General features: G+C 36.6%; 1 protein-coding gene across 5 annotated transcripts in view; it reads left to right on the top strand.

Annotated features, from left to right (window-relative positions):
• The window catches only part of FN1 (fibronectin 1), a 74,365-nt gene that overhangs the window by 10,942 nt on the left and 50,012 nt on the right, over window positions 1-13,411 (top strand). For all 5 annotated transcript variants that reach the window (XM_023731271.1, XM_004376291.3, XM_023731273.1 and 2 more), the window contains exons 8-13: window positions 853-1,032; window positions 1,652-1,828; window positions 3,119-3,271; window positions 4,546-4,674; window positions 6,210-6,353; window positions 10,953-11,074. In XM_023731271.1, coding sequence (XP_023587039.1) covers window positions 853-1,032; window positions 1,652-1,828; window positions 3,119-3,271; window positions 4,546-4,674; window positions 6,210-6,353; window positions 10,953-11,074 — 905 coding nt within the window. The remainder of the gene's footprint in view (window positions 1-852; window positions 1,033-1,651; window positions 1,829-3,118; window positions 3,272-4,545; window positions 4,675-6,209; window positions 6,354-10,952; window positions 11,075-13,411) is intronic.

Here is a 13,411-nt window from a genome sequence, read left to right as displayed (position 1 = left end):
TTTTTTTTCTTCCCCAGTCTTTTTAATCTATGCATTTTCTTTCCTATCCAAAACCAAAAGCCAAACTCATTGCTGTCGAGTCAATTCTGACTTACAGCAACTCTATAGCGACCTTGTAGCACAGAGTAGAACTGCCCATAGGGTTTCCAAGGCTGTAATCTTTACAGAAGCGGACTGCCACATCTTACTCTCACCGAGTAGCTGGTGAATTCAAATTGCCAACCTTTCGGTTAGCAGCTGAGTGGTTTAACCACTGCGCCATCAAGGCTCCTTTTTTTTCCCACAGTGGAGATTAAACTGCTCTGTATTATCTTCATTTTCCTAAATGTTGTTACATGAGAGATGCTTTCTGAATAGCTAATTATCTATATTGTATACTCTAAATGTCAAATTTCAGGGGCTTTGTGATATAAACTTCCAGTAACCTAATGCATCTCGTCTGGGCTACAAAAGTAGTAGTAAGTATAGCAATAAAAATTGGTACACTTACATTTTCCCCTAGAATATCCTCATATATTAATTATTGTGGCACAGACATAGTCATACATACCCCTCTAGCATCCTTTGAGCTTAATTTACCTCAATTAAGATGGTTTTATAAATAAGGAAACTGAGGCATGGTAACAGAAGTGGTAAAAAGGATGTCAACAGAACTCAAGTGTTCTATCCAAAAAAAAAAACATGACTTCCTGAGAAACACATTTTAACTGAAATTAGCCAGACAATCATCTATACTCACAGCTTTTTCCTGTGAGGGCACAAACTCAGTCTCATTTAAGCTATAAATAAGCACCTGCTGGTGGGAGATAAATACAACTCTATTTACTGAAACTCTTTGGGTTGTGCTTGCAGCAGTCACCCAGACTTATGGTGGCAACTCAAATGGGGATCCGTGTGTCTTGCCGTTCACCTACAATGGCAGGACTTTCTACTCCTGCACCACAGAAGGACGTCAAGATGGACATCTCTGGTGCAGCACGACTTCAAATTATGAGCAAGACCAGAAATATTCATTCTGTACAGACCATTCTGGTGAGTGTCCCAAGGGGGAAACACAGCAGTGGAAAAAACTCATTTCTTGTGCCCTTTTTAATTTGCTAACAACCTAGCCATTAATTTGGGGTCCACACAAGAGGTTTCACTTTTGTTCAGAAGGGTAGTTTGACCCAAGAGATGTGGTATCGTCTTAGCTACTAGGGATCCTTCCAAGTTCCCTAGTACCTTTGGGAAATGACACCAATAGAAAAGGCTTCCTATTCATTTCTTTTGACACATTGGGATTATGATGTGATTAAAGGTAAAGTCAGTGAGAAATCCCACAGGGCTGAAGAGTTCCCTGGGTAGGTGTCTGAGTGCTTTTGCTTATCTTCTGGTTGAAATTATATTTTATTCAAAGCTATGATTTACTTATTTTTTTGTTTAGCTGGGAAAGTGAGAGTAAAAACAGAATTTAAATCTATTTGAAGGTGAAGGTGAATATACTGAGGAAGCTTAGAACTATATTATCACACATCTTTTATTTAGAGATAGACTCTGTGTATTAGCTGTTGAAACTTGGCACTCTCAGGACCTTTCTGTAGAAATTTCTTTCTGTACTCTGGAAAGCTCAGTTGTAATCTTATTCCTTCTATTTTTGTGTTGTTATGGGCAGTCTTGGTTCAGACTCGAGGTGGAAATTCCAATGGTGCCTTGTGCCATTTCCCTTTCCTGTACAACCACCGTAACTACACCGACTGTACTTCTGAGGGAAGAAGAGACAACATGAAATGGTGTGGAACCACACAGAACTATGACGCTGACCAGAAGTTTGGATTCTGCCCCATGGCTGGTAAGATGAAGTCCTCATAGACAACCATTCAGGGAGTAGACAAAGAAGAATAGTGTCCGATTTATGCTATTTCTCCCATTCAGACTTAATTTTGAGACAACAGAAAATATTATGTGACACATGTATATATATATATACACACACGTGTGTATATATATTTTTACATGTATATAATCATGTATATAAGAATTATATAATTTACATAACTTTAAAATCCCATTAAAACAATTTAATGTCCAAAAATACATGTTATTATTATCATTGTTAGCTGCTTTTAAGTTGGCCCCAACTCATGGCAACCCCATGTGTTAAAGAGTAAAACTGTTCCATAGGGTTTTCTTGGCTGTAATCTTTATGAAAGCAGTTCGCCAGGCCTTTCTTCAGCAGAGCGGCTGGGTGGGTTCAAACAGTCAACCTTTGGGTTAGCAGCTGATCGCAAACTACTTGTGCCACTCAGGCTCCTAAAAATATATAAATGCAATAGAAATGGTTTTAAAAGTCTGAAAATATAAATTTTTGAGTAGCTTAAGGCATTTACTATATAACTGCTGTAGTCACAGACTTACCATATTGGCACATCATTTTGGCTTTGCTGACTCTATCACTTATTAAATACCAAAGTGACTCAAACTCTATGTTTTATGACAAGTAAGGACTGTCTCTTAAGAAGGGAGGGCTCAAGTTTGTATAGTTTGTATGAATGGAGAAAAGGGAACCAATACCTTTCAATTCCAAGGACCCCATAGACTGCATTTTATTTCCCAGTTACAAAACCAAGAGCCAATACTACACAGATTGTCAAGTGTGTGTATGAGCCATATAAATACTTACACTTACACTTGCTTTTATTTCTCTCATTTCAACAAAAGAGAATGTTGGGTTTAGAAGGAGAACACATTCTTATTTGCAGTTCTGTACCCATACATGTAGTTTCCTCTGAACCAGAATAAGCTGGGACTAGAAAAATTATAGGCCAGTAGTCAGAATCCAGACTGTTAGAACAATGTGCACACTTTGTGTGAATGTGTAGATAGTATTGTAGTTTAACATCCCCTAATCCTTCCTGTAATTATTCCCTCCAACACACCTTGCCTTTGGACTATGTTTTTATCTCTGGGGCTCAAAACTCTACCACTCCCCCTAGCAACACTTTGATTCCTTTGAGGCACACATGGCTTCTTTCCAAGTAAGGTTTCTTAAGGATGACCAAATTGAACTGATAATATTACCTGCCTTTTTAGACTTTGTGATCCTTCATTGAGTGTGCATTTTTCATCTGTTTCCAAACAGCTCATGAGGAAATCTGCACAACCAACGAAGGAGTCATGTATCGCATTGGAGACCAGTGGGATAAACAGCACGACATGGGCCACATGATGAGGTGCACCTGTGTTGGGAATGGTCGTGGGGAATGGACATGTGTTGCCTATTCCCAGCTCCGAGGTATGCTTGCTGATGAGTGAAAACATCTGAGAGGGCAAAGAGTCCAGAGAGGCAGGCGTTTATGTGAAAACCTGTACTTTGCCAAAGGCAGGGGAAGAAAAATGCAATGGCACTCCTTTAGGCTGCTGGGCTGGAGGAGGCTAACATTTCAAGCAGCCAGTTAAGAAAGGCTGGCACAGCAATTCTAAGATTCTGAAACATGCCCAGGGTGTAAGTACTTAGACTGAGCCGAAAAGATGACTTCAAAGGCAAGAACACAAACATTCGATCCTCTTAACTCTAGGTCACGCCGCTGGATTCACGTCGAGAAAAGATTGGATCCGTTCTGCACAGGAAAAAGATGTTACTATTCTAAAATCAGATCCTTGTAGATCCAATTTTAAGGAATGAAGTATCTAGAGAAACCAATCCACTTTGTTCAGTTCTGTTTTCCCTCTTGGGATCCAAATATATAACCTAGAGAGATATTGATTTAAAAAAAAAAAGTTAGTTTTTCATTTTGGGGATTTGAAAAGTAATAAGATTTAGGTAGAAGAACCCTGAGCTAGTAAATAGTCCAGGTAGCTGGTGTGTAGCTATTGATCTGAATGTGTTCTGCTATTGGAGTGTACAATAAGAACACAATTCTGGAGTAATAATTATTACATATGAAGCTGCAAAGCTGAAAGGGGCACTAGGAAAGCACACAGACCAGCCACCTCATCTTGCAGATGAAGAAACTGAGACCCAAAGAGGCAAAGTAATTTGCTCAAGATCCCTCTGAGTCTTCAGAACAGAGTTGGCATATATGTGTATATATTTACCTTAAGAACCCCATAGATGTCATTTTATTTCCCAAACCCAAATATCTCCTTCCCACCCACTCCAGAGGCCAAACCATCACCTCATGGTGAGCGCTGTATAAATATGCTTAATCTTCTTCCCCTTCACCATTATAAGCAGAGAGCTAAAGGAAATTGCCAACTAAGTAAGAACTTTTCAAAAAGTAAGATGTGTATTTGTTCAAGAGTGGCTTTTCACAAGATGCATTTTACCATGTTCTTCAGTTGCATCTACCTCTGACATTTACACGTTTATAAGAGAGAGAATGTTTTTTTTTACCAAAAAATTATCTTACTGATGAACCTTTGAAAGAATGTTTATACTATACCAGTAGGAAAGTCATCTTAGTGGGAAGTGTTGATAATTAGGTGGAAGTATACTTTGAAAAAATAACTTGCTTTGTTACCGACCTTTTAAAACATTCTCCATCTGTCCCATTGTTGCCTAAACAGATCAGTGCATTGTCGACGACATCACTTATAACGTGAACGACACATTCCACAAGCGCCACGAGGAAGGACACATGCTGAACTGTACCTGCTTCGGTCAGGGCCGGGGCAGATGGAAATGCGACCCTGTTGGTGAGCAGCCCCTCCCCCCCAGATAGATTTGGACACTGAGAATAGTTAGCAAGTTTCAAATAAGGAGAGCTATTTGATTTGCTCGACTGAAGTTGGCTCCAGACTTTGGCTGGTGGCTTGCAGAGAGCTTTACAAAGTCTTCTCTCTGATCATGGACCAATATATAATCTTGATACTGATAGTCATCTTTTGTTTGTTTGTTTACTCATTTATTCAGCAAATATTTATATGTCAGGAGCCCTGGTGGTGCAGTTGTTAAGAGCTTGGCTGCTAACCAAAAGGTTGGCAGTTCAAATCCACCAGATGCTCCTTGGAAACTCTATGGGGCAGTTCTACTCTGTCCTCTAGGGTCGTTATGAGTTGGAATCGACTCGAAGGCAAAGAGTTTGGTTCTTTTTTTTGCTTTACTGTATGTCATGCATTGTAGTTTGTGTTAGGAATACAGAAATCATGGACCCTGCTCTCACAAAGCTTATATTTTTGTGGAGGAAATCATCTAATTTTGCTAAATTTGGTAAGAAGCACAGGTTTATTTTAACTGAACAGAGTTAGTTCTTTGGTTCTGAATCTTAAAGATTGTCGAAGTTATGAAAGAGAACTTTTCCTTTGCTGACTGGGCAATAACAAGAGTAAAGGATTATGCTAGTAAATACCTCCCTTCAAAATACTCTATTTTTATTGGCTGCCCTTTATAATAGATTTGAGCAAATAGTGAAAGTTGAGCCTTAAAAGAGCTGTATTACCAGCACTCCAAAGTTTAAGGTAATCCATTAATAGTCTTCTACTGAAAGAGGCAGTTTGATCACTAAGAAAACAAGTCCTTTCAACTGATAAGATCAGTTTGACCTGAGATTGCCAAACCTGGGAGCAAAGCCTGAAAGGTTTACTTAGAAGCTGCTTAGCAAGTACTCACGGTTAAAATCGAGTTCATTCAGTTATGTGTAGAATTACAACCAAATTTTGAGGAAATATATAGAATGAAACTATTGAAAAAATAAATGAATGAAATGAAATGATTGCCAATTTTTGTCCTCACGGAGTTAAAAGGGTATTTGATTTGGGATGGAAGGAGGGGAATGTTTATTTCAAAAAACAAAAACCGCCTTAAATATACTCATTTCCAAGTACTCAAGGAGTATTAAAGAATGCTTATTTTAAAAAAAAGGTAAACCACTTGATCAGTATGGGTTAAAATTATATCTGATTAATTCTTCTCTCAAATTCATATTAAGTATATTACTATTTAGCTCAAGGTTATGCCACTGGATTCATGTCTAGCAAAAATTGGATACTTTCTGTAAAGAAAAAATATATATAATGAAATAAAACTATTTACATTTTTTTATTTAGAAATACCAGCCTTTTAGAAAAATAAATACCCCTCCCAATGAGTACTTTTTTAAAAATGCTAATTGTCCTGTAAGGAGAGTTGCAAATTTTTATTCAAACTAAGAATGCATGCTCTAGCACACTGAAATTAATTTTGTAGCTTTAAGTCTTCAAGACTGCTTATTTTTCACTTGTATACATTCTAGACCAATGCCAGGATTCAGAAACCCGAACATTTTATCAAATTGGAGACTCATGGGAGAAGCACGTGCATGGTGTCAGGTACCAGTGCTACTGCTATGGCCGCGGCATTGGGGAGTGGCATTGCCAGCCTTTGCAGACCTACCCAGGTAGGTAGCCCTATAGCTACAAATTGAGAACTGTCCACTGGGATGTAAAAAAACAGCTGCATCATTATTTACCAATACTCTGGTACCTAACTTGGAGCCTCCTTTCTCTTTCCCATCCTTCTGTCATATCACTATCTAATAATCAATCAGATTTTTGACTGGAATGATATTTCTCCACAATCAAGTGTAAGGTGTTAAAGCTGTGAACATGTGCCTGTATGTCATTTTGTTTCTAACACCAAAGAGCATTCCATTAGGTTAAACCACTCTGACTAATTTCATCTTACACCCTTAAATTTATTACACAGAAATAGGCAGGAACCATGACATGAGCTAGGATGGGAGTATAGGGCTAGGGTTTTATATTATCATTCTTAACAGAGAAGTTTCATAGACAAGTTACAGGAAATACAATGTAGGATATGTGTTAATTCAACATTTCGTCTAGATCCTCGTTGAACATTGGAATTTTCATTTGTTTGATCAGTGGGAATCTGGAACAAAGTACCCTGGGCCAAGAGTTGAGTAATTTGGTCAGTTCTCTGTCCGCACAGTTCAAACACTCTCAGATGTTTATTATTGGGTTTTTTTGTGTCACAAGGACATAATGCCTAGCTGTAGGTGTTAATTCATTTCAAGAAAAAAAATTGAGCTTAATTGTCACTGAGTGAGTAATTATAATAAAACTTGTTGAATTGTGAAGGTCTAATTTCAGGCCTCAGCTATTTGTGCAACTACTGAGGGGCAAAGTTTCCTAGGGCTCTGTTAACTTTAGACTTAAAACGTGGCCTGCATTCAGAAACAAAAAGAGATTTTTAGGGTATCAGAATCTACCTGTGACAGAAATTAAGATTAAGGTAACTAAGTCCCTCCATAATGTGACAAGAGATTACTATCCTAGCAAACAAGATAGTGAACAACTTGCCAAAGGCATGGGTCCTGGCTCTTTATACCCAACTGAGAAGTTACATGTCAGGCTCGCTCCTCCATTTCCTCATCTGTAAAATGGGGAGATGGTAGCTGATTATCTTTAAAGTTCCTTCCAGCACTAACCATCTAACAAGCTATGATTCTCAATACCAACCACCCAGATGTACCCTTTCTATGACCCCTTGTATGAAGGGATTCCTGCTCTCCCCAACCCTCAGGCCCTTGGGGCTACTGAAGGTGACATAGCTTTAGCGGGCTTATGAACAGATTGGCCTGACTCTTAAATCGCATTTCTTGGTGTAGGAGTAACTTAAAACAGTGTTTTAAATTTAATAATATTTTTCTTGGATCTGATTGCAAAAGTACTGTAAGTTCAGAAAGTATACAGTGTTTTTTTTTCTTGTGCCTACTTTTTTTTTTTAATGATGCAACCAAATAATAGAAACTTCTAAAGAAATGCTGTCTAATTTCTATGTTTATGATTGTTACTGGCATGGCAATTCGTTGAAAATGATCTCCTTGTCAATGATTTAAAGACCTTTTTTATTTACTCTCTCTCTTAAAATAAGCCCGCCTACATAGCTGCTGACTGGAAGCATTTAGGTGGACATGCGAGAGATGAAATCTGGAAGGGGAGTAGTCCTCCAGGATTGGAGTTTTATGTGTTCACCTTGTTCCCACTCTCTAATGAGCGTGGCAGCAAGAGCCATGGGCAGAGAGGAGATTTAGGGAGAGGGGATTGGTGTTTGCTCTCTGATATGTGGTTTGGTGCTTATCTGTCTGTCTGGCATGCCCAATGGGTCAAGCCTGCGTGTGGGACTTTGAGAGTGTGGGATGAATAAGGCAACAAAAGATTACCAATAGATTGTCTCTGAGCCTTGTCCTGTTTGTTCCTCCTACAGAGGACTTGGTAGAGTTCTTCAAATGAACAGAAGATAAGAGGCATTCGGTTTGTCAATAAGCAACCAGGAAAACACAGATCTCAGCAAATTAAATAGAGGAAGAAAGGACTGAGTTGAAACTCGTAAATGTTTAACTTCTCCAGGGTCACCATTACTGGAAGTTATTCATTTTGGCCTTATTTTCAACTGATTTTAAAAGTATAGAAATTGTATCATATCTTTACTTAACAATTATATTGTTATTCTGATCTTATTGAATAAGAGGGAGTAAACAGTGGCTTAAAAAAAGTTTCACAAGCTGAATATATAAAGATTTCATAATGGTAATTGCTCACATATGCCAGTTAGGTTAATTTAAAAAGTTATATACCAACTAACCAGTATCAAAGGGATTATCAAAAATTTAAATCTAAGTGATGTCAGAATTTTCAGCTTTCCTATCTTCAAATTATATGTAGTGTAAGGTAGAGTATAGTGACAAAAGGAATTTAATTGATCTTACAAGTAACTGACACAGTCTCTTCACTTTCTTGATAAAACTGTGTTAAATGTATGAAATCCTATTGCTTTTCAATGCAGTTCCCTTAAGGAGGACTATGGTATAAGCCTACATTTTAAAACACAGAATTGCAGTCCTGGAAGTCTTAAGAAAGAACAGATACTTTTATAGTTTTGCTTCATCACTTTTGACTGGGGTATAACCCGTTACCCAAAAAACACCAAACCAGTTGCTGTCAAGTTGACTTTGACTCATGGCGACCCCATGTGTGCAAAGTAGAACTGCATTCCATAGGTTTTCAAGACCGTCACTTTTTCAGAAGCAGATCACCGGGCCCTTCTTCCCAGGCACCTCTGAGTGGGTTCTAATAGCCAGTCTTTCGATTAGTAGTCGTTTGCACCACCCGGGGACTCCTAAAATCCATTGAAGTAGCCTTTTTCTTTTACCTCCCTCTCCTTTACTGTCCTTTCCCTAGTGGACATAAGAGCATGATTAGGTTTCAAGGCAGAAAGGAAAGGTCATTTGTGTTGTCTTTTTAAAACTTAATCTTAACAGACATTGAATCATTGTAAACTTTTTCCTCTCAAAATCTTGATTGACAAATGAAATAAAGTACATGTCAGGTTTCTGTTTACCTGAGGAAATTATAATAAGACTTCTTAAAAGGATTACTATTTTTAAAACCTTATGCCAATTATCGTACATAACTTAAGGCCATGATATTCCTATATTTACTGATTTACATGGAAGTGCTTTAAATAGTTACATCTCTAAAAGTTTGATTCAATATTTGTCTTTAAAATGCATCTACATTTGTGAGGAGCTTCAGGAACAGAAGAGGTGATTCAAAGAGGGACATGAAATTGGCTTCTGCCAGTTGATTAAAACAAATATTTTTCTGTGTTCTATCAAATACATACCATGTTAGAATGGAAAACTGGGAATTTTATACACGAATTTTTATATTCATGTGGCTTGGAAATATGTGTGTTGAGTGAAATTCAGATTCAAAGAATATTTCAGTAGGTCTCCAACCAACTTTGAATTATTCCCAGTGTGGAAGTGAGTATATTATTCTAGAACTTTGAGTTCACACAGATAAGCAAGTTGTATATTTGTTCTGTTAGAGAAAACTTTGTTTCCAAAGAGAATTTAACAGCTAAGATAATAAATAAGTTTGAAAATAATTTTTCTTTCTGGAAGCTCTCAGAAAACTTAAATCTGTTAATAATCTGGTGATGTGCTTTATTACAAAGGCAAAATTTTGCTCTTTTTGACAGAGTGGCAGTTAGAAATTCTTGGAAGATTATTACAAGGAAATTTATTTTTATTTCTAGTAAGTTGGAAGGTTGACTGATGTAAAAAAAAGACAGTGTTCAGGAAAAACACAGTCTTCTGTTCTGCAAGCATAAATTTTCCAGCTATTTCATTATTACCCTAAATGGATTAATCTGTTAAGAAATTGATTGTACTTCCCATATTTTGCTTAAAAAAGAATCAAAACCATATTTTATATTTTGTTGGTAACAGCTATGTACATTAAGATATAGAAATACTGGATTTAGAATATAATTCAGAATGTCATTTCAGTTGACAACTGCTTTTGAAAAAAAACAAAAAGTTTGATCTGTTAATTATTTGACCAATCTGTCGTGTAATTTAAAAGTGTATTTCTCTAAAATTTTACCCCAAACAGATAGGATGCTTACACTGATAAGAAATAAATCTAGGTCCTTAATTATTACCCTTATTTGTGTAAGATTCTATCCCATTTAGAATTTTGTCTTACATCATGTCCTATGGTCTTTGGAATGTTGTTTCTTCTTTCTTAGATGGCAGATCTAGTTCTTGATGAAAGCCTTCACAAATTAAAATTTGCTTGAAAAGAGGCTTAATAAGTAAATGAAGTTTGTATTCTGTATTTCATTATTTGTGTTAGGGTGATTTCACATGATTGTTACTTTGAAAATGGAGGAGAAAAAAGCAAGTTAATAGATTTTTTTTTTAAACACATGACTTTTGTTTGCTATGAACAAGTTCTACTTGCATTTCTCACGTGGAGGGCAATATTATTTATCAGCCAAAAAAGTATTTGTTGCTTTGATTTCAGATGTCAGTATTTATAGGTATTAACCTAGATAATTTCTATTCTACTCACATTCACTGATAAGTAAAACTGTCTTTAATGGTGGTCATCCATATATACGATATTTTAAATTGAAGTGAGTGAATACCCAAGGTAACCAAATCCCACCTCTATGTTTTCAGGCTCAACTGGTCCTGTCCAAGTAATCATCACTGAGGGCCCCAGTCAACCCAACTCTCACCCCATCCAGTGGAATGCACCAGAGCCATCTCACATTTCCAAGTACATTCTCAGGTGGAAACCTGTGAGTATCCCACCCAGGAGACACTGAGTACTTGAGCTTAACAAATCTTGAGGGCTCCCCCTACCACACCAGCTTTTGAGCCTATAGATCTGGTTAACTATTCATATAGCTGTTAGATTTGTTTAGTGACCAACCAATATGTTGTCAAGCTAATTAACATGTAGATTTAACTTTGTTAGTATTTAGAAGAATTTCACTTTTCTTAAGAAGGGCTTAGAAACCATGATGCTTAAAATTATTCTTTCCCAATATGGGAAGAGACTCTAAGGTTTTTGATGTCTTGAAATCTCATTAAAGGAAAAAATTAATGGCAGCATTTCCACGATTTGAAAAAAATAGTTAAATTAATATCTTTCTCTTTTGATTCACCTTTTAAGTGATCATTTTGTAAAACCTCATTTTTGATCCTTTTAAAATAGAGTTATTTAGATAGATGGGAAAGAGATGATGAGAGGGACGTATAGATGAGGGGCGAGAGTTGGTTTATTTAAAGAACAAGCTATGTGATTTTCTAGTAAGCGTCTAGAAACTGAAGAAATCTTACCAAAGAGGCTATTGATCTTTTAGGCTTTAGTTTCGTTTACCCTTTCAAACCTAACCTGTTATAGCCCCAAAGTTCATGACTCATTATTTAGAAACAATGTTTATAACACAGGAGGAAAATGTCCATTTTTAATCACATCTATTGAATTGCAACAATAAAATAAATAAATAAACCTTCTACTAACTCATGCAGTTGTATTTAAACTCTAGGAAAAATTCAAACTGTTGGGGGTCACGCTTCTTCTTTCACCCTCTTTTGCAACGTGTGTAGTATAGTGAGTAGCCGTTTGCACAATTTGGGTATATAGTGATTATCCCTCAAACACCTTCTTGTTTCTCATCTTTTTATCTCATCACCAATTGTAATTACTTTAGACTTAAGTTCCAAGTATTATATGAGACCATATAATAGGGAGCATTATCAATGACGTGTAGGTATAAAATGTATGTTGTTGTTGTTGTTAGGTGCTGTCAAGTCAAACTTGACTCACAGTGACCCCATGTAACACAGTAGAACTTCCCTATAGGGTTTTTTAGGCTGAAATCTTTACGGGAGCAAATTGCCAGGTCTTTTCTCCCGTGGAGTGGCTGGTGGGTTTGAACCACCAACCTTTTGGTTAGCAGCCAAACTTTTAACCGTTGAATTGAAAATCTTCAAAGAACGGCAGTGATGAACTTCTTTGAGGCTTTTTTTTTTTTTTTTTAATTATGCTTTAGGTGAAATTTTACAGCTCAAGTTAATTTCTCATACAAAAATGTATACATACATTGTTATGTGACCCTAGTTGAAATTCCCACAATGTGACAGCACACTGCCCCTTTCCACCCTGAGTTTCCCGGGGTTTCCCGTATCCATTCAATCAGCTCTTATCCCTTTCTACCCTCCCATCCCACCTCTGAACAGGAGCTGCCCATTTAGTCTCATGTATCTACTTGAACTAAGAAGCACCTCCTCATGAGTATTATTTTATGTTTGATAGTCCAGTCTAATCTTTGTCTGAAGAGTTGGCTTCTGGAATGGTCTCAGTTCTGGGTTAACAGAGAGTCCGGGGTCTTTAAGGTTTTTAACAACTAAAAATTTTCAGGTTTTTCCTTAATGTAGGCATCCTGAAGTTTATTTTCTAGTATTTCCTGCTGATAACTAAATGAAAAAGTTCGCATTTAAATGTGAAGATTATCATTGAATCTGAGCTAATTGTAATGACTAATTTAAAAAATTGTTTCACAGTGTACTTGGGTTAAAATTCAAATTTAAAGAGAACTAGGATCATTTTCATTAATTCAAAAATATAAGTGGGTACTTGACTATTTGAATTATTGAGAAACTGGTTGATTAATTTTAAAAATAAAAACATTGGGAATTCAAACACATTTTGACTTAAACACTAATTTAGAATATTTACCCTTAGAAGATCTCATCTTGTTTGAAGTAAGGATGTTTCTCTTCCACACATTTTATTGCTGTGAGTTTTATGATTCATAACATATTAATGAAGTTGGACAAGATATGAAAATGTAAACTGGAAGCAAAAGATTAAATAAACAGAAATCATATTCTTCTGCAGTCTTGCCCAAAGTTGGTTAACCACTTTTGATGGGGTAGTTCATATTCAAGAATGAGTCATAAAGCCAGACCAGTTGAACCTTGCATGTAATGGTCCCAGGAAATGATTCACAAAGCAATATGATGCCTTTGAATTTTTTGACAAGGCAAGAAACTTGAATTGTATTCCACTAAGTTAAAAGATAGAATAGGTGGCCTTTTTCCATTTCAGAAAGGAGTACATCTCTGTT

The sequence above is a fragment of the Trichechus manatus genome, unplaced genomic scaffold, assembly GCF_000243295.1.
Source record: "Trichechus manatus latirostris isolate Lorelei unplaced genomic scaffold, TriManLat1.0 scaffold00041, whole genome shotgun sequence".
Taxonomy (NCBI): Eukaryota; Metazoa; Chordata; class Mammalia; order Sirenia; family Trichechidae; genus Trichechus; species Trichechus manatus.
This window is presented reverse-complemented; position numbering and strand designations above follow the sequence as displayed.